The sequence below is a fragment of the Echinops telfairi genome, unplaced genomic scaffold (genome assembly GCF_000313985.2).
Source record: "Echinops telfairi isolate 266 unplaced genomic scaffold, ASM31398v2 ScPeMD7_3533;HRSCAF=4204_0, whole genome shotgun sequence".
NCBI classification, from domain to species: Eukaryota; Metazoa; Chordata; class Mammalia; order Afrosoricida; family Tenrecidae; genus Echinops; species Echinops telfairi.
In genome coordinates this window covers 40,777,010-40,788,897 of record NW_022107431.1, presented here as the reverse complement: position 1 = coordinate 40,788,897, position 11,888 = coordinate 40,777,010, and the positions used below count along the sequence as shown (strand labels likewise).

At 47.3% G+C, this 11,888-nt stretch overlaps 1 protein-coding gene across 1 annotated transcript in view; it reads left to right on the top strand.

Moving 5' to 3' along the window:
• The window catches only part of DDO (D-aspartate oxidase), a 50,959-nt gene that overhangs the window by 21,343 nt on the left and 17,728 nt on the right, over nucleotides 1-11,888 (top strand). Inside the window, exon 4 of the mRNA XM_004702007.2 lies at nucleotides 2,691-2,867. Within this exon, the coding sequence (XP_004702064.1) occupies nucleotides 2,691-2,867 (177 nt within the window). The remainder of the gene's footprint in view (nucleotides 1-2,690; nucleotides 2,868-11,888) is intronic.

Sequence of the window (11,888 nt, the reverse complement as noted above, 5' to 3'; positions counted from 1 at the left end):
ACCCTGTCCATTGTCCCCAGAGGCAGGGAGCAGGCCCACCCCTGTGGAGGGATGAGACAGCAGTCTGGCAACTGATTGCCCTCAGTGGGGGAATGCCTGTGCATATGACCTCCCCCCACAGTTTTGTTCTAGAATTTTTCTCTCATTTTATCTGTGACCATCTATTAATGAATTACTGAGATGTAAATTCTAGTATGCTAATTATTATATCATTAACAACATAGACTCAAATATCCTTTCTTTGCTTTTTAGAGCAACTATAATTTACTGCATTTATTCCTATTACGAGGATAACCCAATACTTAAAAATTCAAACATATCCCTCCGGCTATTCCTGTTAGCAACCAATATCATTCTAGCCTCATCTATGGAGCCATGTCAGTTACTTAGTGAAAACAGGGCTTCTCTTGACAGAGCTTGCCTTTGCTCTGGTCCCAACTTAACTCATAATTTGTGTCCCCTGTTCCCAGCACAGTTCCCCATTGCACAACCCGAGGTAGAGATTCCATTTAGAATTAGACCTACTGTCAACCTTTTGATATTCTGCTTTTAAGTCATGTAAAGCATTGTGCAAATCAGAAAATCTTTCCCTAAAAAATGCATAGGCAGGTGATGGGGGTGGGTTTGGGGGTGGGGAAGGGAGGGAAAAAAGAGGAGCTGAAACCAAAGGCTCAAATAGAAAGTAAATGTTTAGAAAATAATGATGGCAACATATGTACAAATATGCTTGGTATAATTGATGTATGGATTGTTATAAGAGCTGGAAGAACCCCCAATAAAATGATCTTTGATCAGGTATCAGACATCTAAGACCCAGAACAAAATCATACCCAAGGTGAATGTGGTGGGGGGAGGCATGGAGTGGAGACCCAATGCCCATCTGTAGACAAGTGGACGTCCCCTCACAGAGGGGTCACCGGGAAGAGATGAGCCAGTCAGGGTGCAGTATAGCATCAGTGAAACACACAACTTTCCTGTAGCTCTTTGGTGCTTTCTTTACCCCATTATCATGACCTCAGTTCTACCTTACAAATCGGATTAGACCAGAGCATGCACACTGCTACAGATAAGAGCCTGCAACACAGGGAATCCAGGATAGATAAACCCCTCACAGCCAACAAGGAGAGTAGAGATACCAGGGTGGGGGTAAAAAGGGGGAAAAGATCACAAGGATCAATCTAGAACCCCCTCCCAGGGGGACGAATAACAGAAAAGCGGGTGAGGGGCGACAGGGGACAATGTAAGATATGGAAATAATAATCTATAACTTATCAAGGGTTCATGAAGAAGGGTGGGCTAGGGAGGGAGGGGAAAGAAATGGGGAGCTGAGATCAGGGGCTCAAGTGGGAAGAGAATGTTTTGAAAATGATGATGGTGGCATATGTGTAAATGTGCTTGACACACTGGATGCAGGTATGGATTGTGATAAGAGATGTAAGAGCCCCTAATAAAAGTATTTTAAAAATATGATCTTTTAATTTTAAAAAAGTCTGTCCCTAGAAACCGATTGCAATGATTGACCTATAACACATACACATCCCCACCACCACCAGTGACAAACAACAGAAACATGGGTGAAGGGAGACAGCAGGTAATGTAAGATATGAAAATAATAATTTATAATTTATCAAGGGTTCATGAGAGTGTGAGGGTGGGGGAGGGAAGAAAAATGAGGAACTGATACCAAGGGTCTTAAGTAGAAAGAAAATGTTTTGAAAAGGATGATGGCAACATATGCACAAATATGCTTGACACGTGGATGTATGGATTGTTATAAAAGCTGTAAGAGCCCCCAATAAAATGATTTATTAAAATAAAAAAAATGCATAGGTAGAAGTCAGGAAGGAAAATCTGGACAAACCATTTTAAGAAAAAGAGAATTCAATTCAATCTTTAAGATATGTTACTTTGAAAGTGTCTTATTCTGTCAATCACAAATGTTTTAAATTTAATCATTGCATTATTTGGACCAAAGAGAAGGGATGAAATAGATTTTTTCTTTTTGTGTTTATAAGGAATATATATATTAAATTTTAATCACTTTATTGTGAGCTCTTACAGATATCATAACATCCCATCTTTCAATTACATCAAGCAGTATTGTACGATGGCTACCGCCATCAGTTTCAAAACATTTTCTTTCTTCCTTAAACTCCTTGATATCAGTTCCCCTTTATCCCCTCCCTTCCCACCCTACCCCTCAGGAACCCTTTAAAACAATTTTTTTTATTTTTATACTTTGGCCATATCTTACACAATCCAATATATCCATTGACATACAATTCTGTAGTTCGATTCCATTGAGTGGGGTTATACAGCATCAGTGCTCTCAGCAACCTTCCCCCAGGAGTATACTTTTTAAATGCTTTCAAGGCCACAGCCCATTTGACCAAAGAGCAATCGGTACTGTAAGTCATGGACTTTCATTAAGAATAAGGTGTGAGTATTGGCTCATTAATTGTCACAACATACCATAGGCTTAGTACTAGGAGAGAAGTAGGGGGTGAGTGGGGAGAGAGGTATATAAGGACTCTGTTTTCATTTTTGTGCAATCTTCCTAGAAGCCTCAAACTATTTGAAAAAATGAAGGTTTGTTTTTTTCAATGCTTTGCAGAATAGCCACAAGGGGTTCACCAGCCAAGTGTTGTTTCACGAGGACTGAGGGAGTTTCTCCACCTAATATGTTTGAGTTGGCAGATATTTCGAACCCTTCCTATTGAAGAAGTGCCGTTTTGGGCGGACGTGGTCCTGGGATTCCGAGAGATGACTGAGGCTGAGCTGAAGAAATTCCCGCAGCACGTGTTTGGCCAGGCTTTCACCACCCTGAAATGTGAAGGCCCCACCTACCTCCCCTGGATGGAGAAAAGGTCAGTGGAAAGGGCTCTTGGCCGCTTCCTTCTATCTGTCCTGACCACATGGCACTGGGCAGCTGGTCCTAAGATACACACTGAGAAGTCGCCGTGGTTCTTCAGAGCGCTTTGGCAGTGACTTTCTGTTCACAGATGGCTGTTGGTAAGTGCTGTCAAGTGGATGTCAACTCATTGCAGCTCCGTGTGACAGCATAGAACTGTGCCGTAGGAGAGTCCCCAGGCTGCTGTCTTTATGGAGAAGCCCTGGTGATGTCATGCTTATGAATCAACAGTAACAGTCTTGGGAACCCACCAGGGATCACTATGAGTCAGCATTGACCAGTGGCAGTGAGTGTGTTTATTTTGGTCTTCCAAATGGAGGATGACCACCACCCGGGTCTTTCTCCTGTGGAGCTGCTGGCTGGGTTGGAACTGCCAACATTTCTGGTAACAGCCACGTGTTTATCGGTTGGGCCACCAGGGCTGCTTTCCCAGTATCAAGCAATCTCAGCGCAGTCCTTGTATGGCAGCCAATGAGCCACACCACGCTCTTGCTCACAGTTCTAACTTCTAGGAGCACCGGGAGGTCTCCGGTGATGCTTGGTAAAGTAGTGGAGCCTTGGAAAAGAGGAAGACCTTTGACAAGATAGCAGTGACTGCCTCGATGGGCCCAAACATAAGACCAGTTGCGAGGATGGCACAGGACCTGCAGTGCTTTGCTCCCTTGTACAGAGGGTCACTATGAGTTGGAATCAACTCGATGGCACCTAACAGCAACAACTAACCCAAAGGCTTTAGGTTCACACCCACCTAGTTGCATCATGGGGAAAAGGCCTGACGAGCTGTTTCTGCCAAGATTACATTTCAGAAAATCCCCATGGCATAGTTCTGTAACACATCGGGGCATCATGAAGTAGCATCAACTCGACTGCAGCGGGTGTGGTTTGGGTACCACTTGCTGTGTGCTTTTTCCCTCCCGGTGTGGTTAGTTGTTGCTGAGTTGGCACGGACTCAAGGTGAGCCCGCAGGCAGCAGAACAGCATGCAGGCTGCGCCTGTACCATCTTGCTGACCACTGCCCAGCCCGAATCCATCGCTCTCTTCCAATCTTGGGGCTCATCTTCCAACACTACATGGGCAATATTTCATTGTGACGCACAGGGTTTTCCTTGGCTAAGTTCTGGGACTAGATCACCAAGCCCTTCTTGCAAGCGTCTCTTAACCTGGGATCTCTGCTGAAACCTGTCCACCATGGGTGACCCTGATGGTCTTTGACATTCTGGCGGCATAACCTCTAGCCTCAGAGCAGCGCTCAAGCCACCACAGTTGGGCACACGGACAGATAGCAAGTTCAGCCAAACATTCTTAATTTGCATTTTGACCTGTTTTTCACAACTCCGTTTTCAGTTAGTTAAGCAACTGGGGTGGGGGTGGGGGGGGAATCCAAAACAAACAAAACAAAACCAGACTCCCTGCCAGTAAGTCAATTCTGACTTAGATTGACCCCCTATGGTTTCTGGGACTATTTGCAGGAGTAGAAAGCCCAATCTTTTTGCCATTTAGCTGCTGGTCATTTCGAACTGACAATGCGATCTCAGCCCAACACATAACCACTACACCGCCAGGGCTCCTCAAGAAACTGGTGAAAGCATGTCAAAAGATTTCTTATTAGGCTGAAAATTGCAGGGTGTTGAGAGTTGTATGATGCTGGCTTTTTCGGTCCCTAAATCTGTAGCTTTCATAGATGAGCAGAAACCATGTAAATTATTCTTTAAACACTGGGAAAATGACTTTGAAGTAAGCATTGGCAATAATGATCTAATCCCAATATTTAAATGTAGAAATAAAGCAATTGACTCATATATTCCATGAATTCCACAATCTTTGTAGAGTACCAACTATACGCCTGATTCCTGGGATTGGCAGGCAATATGGCAGACCATTGACTCAAGTTCAAAGAATCAGACTTAGTTGATGAGCCAAATGCAGGATCCAGAACCCAGCAAAATGCAAGCAAGCTTTTCGACAGCATCCTTTTATAGGAAGTAGGTTACATCTTTGAGGAAACTTCCTTTCAACTGCACTCGGGCTGTGACCTGAGTTGCTTTCCACCCTAATCTTACAGCTGCCTGGCTGCTCACAGCAGATTCCATCATGGACTTGACTACATTGTGTTGGGTCACACTGCAGAGGATTAGTAGGCCTTACCTGCCAGACCACTGAGAATTCTGTCTCAGCCAAGTTGACATAAAATCAAACCATCTCACTAGTCTTAAGGAATTCATTGTCTGCCAGGGTGGTTTTTTCCAGATGGGTAGCGTTTACTCGATCGTTTTCTTCCTCTCTTCACACACACACATCACACATACCACATCTTTCTTCAGAGTGGTGTCAGTTGCAGGCATGACACCCCTTGGTTTCTACATGCGCCCATGCATGTTCCTCGAAGACAAGGACATTCTCTCACACAAGCACAATGTCGTTGATACTGCGAGGCATCATCATGTCCATTTTTTACTATGATTTTGAACATCATTGCCCCCCAAGTGACAGTCTTACTGCCTCATAGAATTGTGTAAGGTGTAATCTTTATGGAGGCCGACATTCAGATCTTTCTCTCACAAAGCTTCGAGGTGATTGGGAAATCAACCCTTGGGTTAGCAGCAGAGTGCGATGATAAAATCAAGATATTTATACTGGTATGGTACTTTATTCTATGGATCTTATTCATATATTACCAATTAATTGTTCCAATAATGCCCTCTAGAGCAAATACACACAAACATAACAAAACAAACTCACTGCCATTGAATCAACTGTCGATTCACAGTGACGCTATAGGACAGGGTCAACCTGCCGCTGTGTGTTTCTGAGACTGGAACTCTTTATAGGAGTAGAAAGCCCCATCTTTCTACTGGACTGGTGGTCTTGAACTGCTGACCTTGTGGTTAGCAGCCCAACATATAAGCCTATACTACTAGGGCTGTTTAAAGGAGGCTTCAAAATGTTCATGGGATAATGGAATTAAAAGACAATGGAATTCTTCCAAGAGCTTTTATGAACCCTCCTCATATCTATATCCCTATCCCTATCCTTATAGGTGACCCAATCCCTGAGGACACATTCCACTTAGTTGTCATGTCTTTTTCATCTCCGGTCTGTCCTAGTCTTACAGGGTCATTGCAACTTCAAAGAGTACAGAGGAGGCTCAGGGAGTGAGTTGGGAATATCGGTGTCCTGCATACCCAGAACATATAGTAGAGGTGAAGGGAGAGGGTCTTAACTGGGTGCATCTCTCAGCCTCACATACAAGAATAAGCCCCAAGGTATTGTTCCTGGGGTCCTGGTTCACACACACACAGGTTTACCCCAAACAGAACATGCGTAAGCTTGTCTCTGTGGCCAGTGGATGGTTGTAAATAAGGTCTATGAAGGTTTCTGTGATTCTGTAGCAATATTTTTGGACTTACCCTTGTATTCCTTGTCCCCTGGGAAGGACATCCTGGAAGAGGCCAGCACAGAGTCCCCTGGGGTGTCCAGTAGAATAGCTCCTATTAGCCAGGGCAAGTTTTGAATCCTATCAATAATCTGGAGCCCACAGGTAGTCACAGAGAGGTGTGAAGCATTCCTGTCACTCATTATTGAAGCAGCGTATGCAAGTAAAGTTGAAAGAGATTTAAATGGTAATTCTTCCTAGGAGATGGTCCCTATTGCTTTCGTTTTAAGGGACAAATAATTGATAATGCTTTTGTGAGATGGGTCATCTTTGATGAGTCAGAGAGAGAACAGAAAGTCCCAAGATACCGACGAGGTGGCAGAGAAGACGGTATCACTGTGTGGGTTGGGGTGGGGTTGGGGGTAGTGGAGGTGGGCAGAGACAAGAAAGCCAACCTCAACCCTAGTCACTTCTTCTGGGGACCTTCACAAGTCTCTCAGTTAGCCTGGGGCTACCCTGAGTGGTGGGCAGGGGTGCTTAGATGGGGGTAGGGGAGACCACCCTGGAGGGCAGGGTGAACACCAGTCCCCAGCCTCCACTCTGCACCTGTGTGACCACTGTCCATTCATATATCTGTTCTCCTGCTCTGGCTCCCATGTCCCATGTCCCATGTTCAGGGAGAACCCTTGACCCTTTTCACACAATACCAAGTCTCACCTGAATGATTTCGTCCTCCCGGTTCTGAAGCATCACCTTCTTTAGACCATAGGTTGTATGTTTTCAAAATACATTATTATCAGGCCTGATCTCTAATTGTGGGATGAAGGTCTTGCGAAAAACTTCACTGGTTGGGAGCCTGACCTGGAAGTTGTCAGCAGTTTACTCCACTTAAAACAACCTGGACTACTCAGACCCCGCGGGGACCACCTTCTGACTGTAAGGCCATAGGCCCTGATGGCTGGCTAGCTGGGGTCAGTGCCTTGGAACCAGCTGCTTCCGGTGTGTCTGTCTTACAGGCATCAGAGAAGAGGCCTGGGGAGATGTGTCCCCAGAGTTCAGGGGAGGCCTTTTGCTATCCCGTCTGCCAAGGTGGCAGGCTCAGGGAGAAGGACACACAATCTACAAGGGGCAAGCTTGTCTCTGTACAACGGCCACCTGCCGGCCTTGCTCTTTCCCCACCCCCACTGTGTTCCTGATTGCTCCATACCTCCTGGGCCTCCTGAAGTCAGCTCCCCCAGATCATCCGTGAAGATTGGCTGTTTCCTTCTCCCCCCCCCACCCCAAGGGCCCTAGGTGGTCTGGAGGTTGGGCATGTGACCTCACAGTGGGGGACCCTGGAGGGAAAAGCCCTGTAATCTTCTTCTGATTCCAGCTAAGGATTGCCACTAATGTGAAACAAAATGTGTATACCTTCCAGAATGGAAACCAAATGTGGTCTTCAAATTTTCACCCAAATCACAATAGGAAAAAAAAGTTTTTTCAAGATTACAGCGGTGTTTAATGACAGAATCTATAATGCCTTTAAGATCCTTAGAAGACTTTCACTGGGTTCTTAACGCAGGATTTTACAGTCATATCCATGACTTCATCTTTGGGCCATATGTTTCTGACCGTAGTCTAGATTTGGTCCTCTACTCTGTAATAGAGCTCAAATTATAAAGCTCTTGGTTTGGGGAAGGCTATGTGTCCAGCTTCATCTTGAGTCTTGACAGAAACTCAGCCTCCACTGAGTTCATTCTGACCATGAAGTAGCAGCATGTGTGTGTGAAAGTAATTACTAAGACTCTCCTAGCCAGCCTTGAGAGGGGCAGTCTTCCTCGTTGGGCCTTGGTTGGGTGTATCCTCAATGAAAACTGGGATACCAGTGGCCTGTAGTCACCAGTTACACGTGGGCCAAGGTGGTTGGAGGGACTCAGAACCAGTCCTTTAAGATTTTCTAATCTGCACAAGTGTACATACTCTGAACAGGAACCCTTCCAAATTCTATTAAAACAGAACAAAAAGCAGCTCATTGCCATTGAGTTGATGCCAAATCATAGTGGCCCTTTAGGATAGGATAGAACTTTCCCTGTGAGTTTCCGAGACCGTAAATTTTTACGAGAGTAAAAGCCCTGTTTTTCTGCCCCCTGCCCCATATCCTAAACAGAGATAAATGGATCTGCCACCAATTATGATTTTGTGAAATGCTTTTGTTTTCTATCTTGTATAATTAGCAACATGGTCATGAATCTTTGGACATCATTATGGCCTTGTGCTGATGTTCTCCCTCATCCTCAACAAAGATGATTTGTCTTTGTTCTAAGATTTAATAAAGGGTCTCTATAAAATAAAAAAAATAAAAAAGATTACATCTGAAAAAACCAACCACCCTACAGAGCAAGTCTGTTCTGTAACCAGGGCAGACTACTCAATAAGCAAGTTAAGTAGAGGCTTCCTGGTGCTTACAGACTAGCAGATAAACACATGCAACTCTGTGCCGCCTGATAGGTATGAGGAGCCCTGATGGCACGGTGGGGCCAGCACTGGACTGCTAACTGCAGGGTAGGCGTTTCAAACCTACCATCCCATCAACAGCAGGAAAAGGAGGCCATTTGCTCCCCCAAAGATTGACAGCCTCAGTAACCCCAGATAGGGTCACAATGAGTCAGAATTGACTGACTGGGTGTGTGTGTTTGGACACCGTGTGTAATATGGGGGGTGTTGAACTCGACTGCGTGCTAACTCACAACTCCCCACGGAAGCTGGCACGTGCCAGGTGCCCGTTGGGTGGAAGACTGTGGCCCGGGCTTGCTTTTCTTCTGCAGATGCCTTGATGGGCGTTCTCTCAATCTAAAACATGCTGGTCAGGGCCAGATTTCTAGGTCAGGAGGAAGTCAGGGCAGCATCCTGGTGAGGGGTGGCACCGTCAGGGCTCCCCATTCCTGGGTGACCACCCACCCTCCCCGACCTGGGCTGACCCAGCTGGGAAGCCACACAAGCCCTGCTTGTTGGGCACATGTGGGGTCTATTTTGCTGCCTCCTACGCCACTTTGGCACAAGGAGGGTGGGCGTTCAGCCTGCAGGGCTCAGGCTCCGCTTCAACCCAAACACCGGCCTTCTGAAACCGAGTAAACTTCCTGGAAATGTATCTTTTTAACGATGAAGGAAGACTTTGGTGTATTTTTCAAAGAACTAAAGGAACTTTTCTTTATTTTAAAAAGGAAAATAAAATGATAAAAGATCAGTGCCCCATATGATCTAGAACAGAACTGTGCTTGGAGATTCCATCGCCCAGGCAGCTCTTGTTTTAGCTCCTCGGCCAGGGCTGCTCTCTACCTGCCCCTTCCAGGAAATGAATCTGGAGGCAATTAGGGGCTGGCTCTGCTGCAGGCAGCGGAAAACCTAAGGGCATTGTCCCAGGGGGACGGGGATTGTCCTGCCTCCGATGACATCCCCAGGGCTGGGTGGCTGTTTCTGGTCCAGGGGCCATGCTGAGTGAATCCCCCAGGCTGTCCCAATGAACTTCCACACAGCCACCCAAGTCTCTCCCATACCTCTCCCTCCCAGAAGGGCCCCTGTGACACTCTTGGGCGTGCTGCTACCTCCCATTTCCTCCTGCTCCTGTGTCTTCTCCTGTGAGGGGGCCTCTCTGGGCAGCCATGATTGGTATCTCAGGAATGTCACAGCAGGCTGCCCTGTGTCCCTTCCTGAGGGGGCAGACCCCTGCTCCTCACCTGGGCCACACATAGCAGAGTGTGCTGCAGGCACAGACCCCCCACACACACACACCCATCCCAGGTCTCTGGGCTTTTCTCTCCACCATCACTGCCCACCATCCAACACCTCATCACCACTGGCACAGGACACACCACTATCACCACCATCACCACCACCACCACCACCACCCAACACACACACAGACACACACCTGCCCCAGTCCCTTGTTATGCAAAGATGAAGGGGGAGGGTGCTGGCCAGGAAAGGGGAGAAGATGTGGCCTCTGATTGTCCCCAGGATGGCAGCAATAGGGAATAGATAAAAGACTGCTCTCTGGGGGGCCATGCCCTGGGGGGCTTCCACTGGGGCCTGCCATAGCTTCTCAGGGCAGATGCATGGTGGGTGGGCCATGTTCCATACAACCCCCACTGCCCCTCCAGAGCTACCCTGAGCTTCATTGACACTTCCTGCCCCCATCTTTTTCTGGAAGGGAACAAAAGCAACTCAAAAAATGCCACGTTGTTTTACTCACTCCAACTGACTTTAAAACAGAGAGATCCTACCTCGTAGTCACAGGCCTTCCACGGATCCCAGCTCTACTGGCATCCAGGCAGGGGGTATTGAAACGCCAGCCTTGCCAGCTCTGAGTCCCTGGACCCCACAAACTGACTTGGTCCCTCCGCCTCCGCCCTCGTTTCTAGCGGAGGCCACCCCAGCTCCACGGATTTCCCTCCCGGCCCACCCTGGTGGGCCACAGTGCTTCCACTAGCAGTCGCTCTGCACACAAGCAGCTCTCACGTTCTCAATGCAAAGTTGCCTTAGCACCGAGAAAAGAGATTTCACTTCACAGTCCCACAAACTGAGACCTAGTTGGATGTTCCCCCAACAGAGATAGAAACAAACGGCCCCAAAGGAGTGCTAAAGCATCTGCTTTTGGCAAAATGGAAACGTTTAGAAAACTTAAGTGAACCTTCCCCATCAGCTCCCACATCTCTGCCTCCCATTCCTCTTCTGTCCCTGCAGGGTGCACCTCCCTCCTGCCTGCCCTCACCCTACAGCACCCAGGGCTCTTGCCAAAGTCCCTCCCAGAGCCCCGTCTCCCTGCACTGCACACGGGCCCTGTGCCTCCCCTGCGTACCCCTGCTCAGTCTCCACACTAAGCCCTCACCTCCAAATGAGGTGCTGCCCAGATTCTGTCGGCTGTAGGGCTTGCCTCCAGTCTCAAGAAAGGAGAGATGAGACCCCTCTGCTCCTGGGAAGTAACGTATTGTTAGGTGTCGTGGGTCAGTTCCGACTCATAGCGACCCTGTGTGCGACAGGAGAAAACACCGCTTGGTCCTGCTCCATCTTCACAATGATTATGTTTAAAAGCCCACTGTCGCAGTCACGGTGTCAATGCAGCATGTCTAGGACCTCCCTCTTTTTTTGCTGCCCCTCCGTTTTACTCAGCATGATGTCCTTCTCCAGGGACTGGTCTCTCCTGATAACATGTCAGGGTAGACAAGGTAGACAATACTCCTCTTTGCCTCTGAGGAGTATTCTGGCAGTACTTCTTCCATGGCAGGTCTGTTAGTTCTGTTGGCAGCCCATGACACTTTCAATATTCTTTGCCAGCACCATAGTTCAAATGCATTGATTTTTCTTCAGCCTTTCTTATTCGATGTCCAACTTTCACATAATTGAAAATACCATAGCTTGAGTCAGGCGTTCTTCCCACCACTTTAAAGAGGCCTTGTGCAGCAGGTAACAGGCATGTGTATGTAAAGCCATGTTCCACGGCACCTGCCTGTCTCCGTCTGAGCCTGCTCCGTTCCCCTCCTCCCTAGCTCTCTCACTGAGTGGGAGGGATCACTCTTGGCACACCCATGTCTGCTAGAGTAGAAAGCTTGACGGGGTTTTCTTTTATTA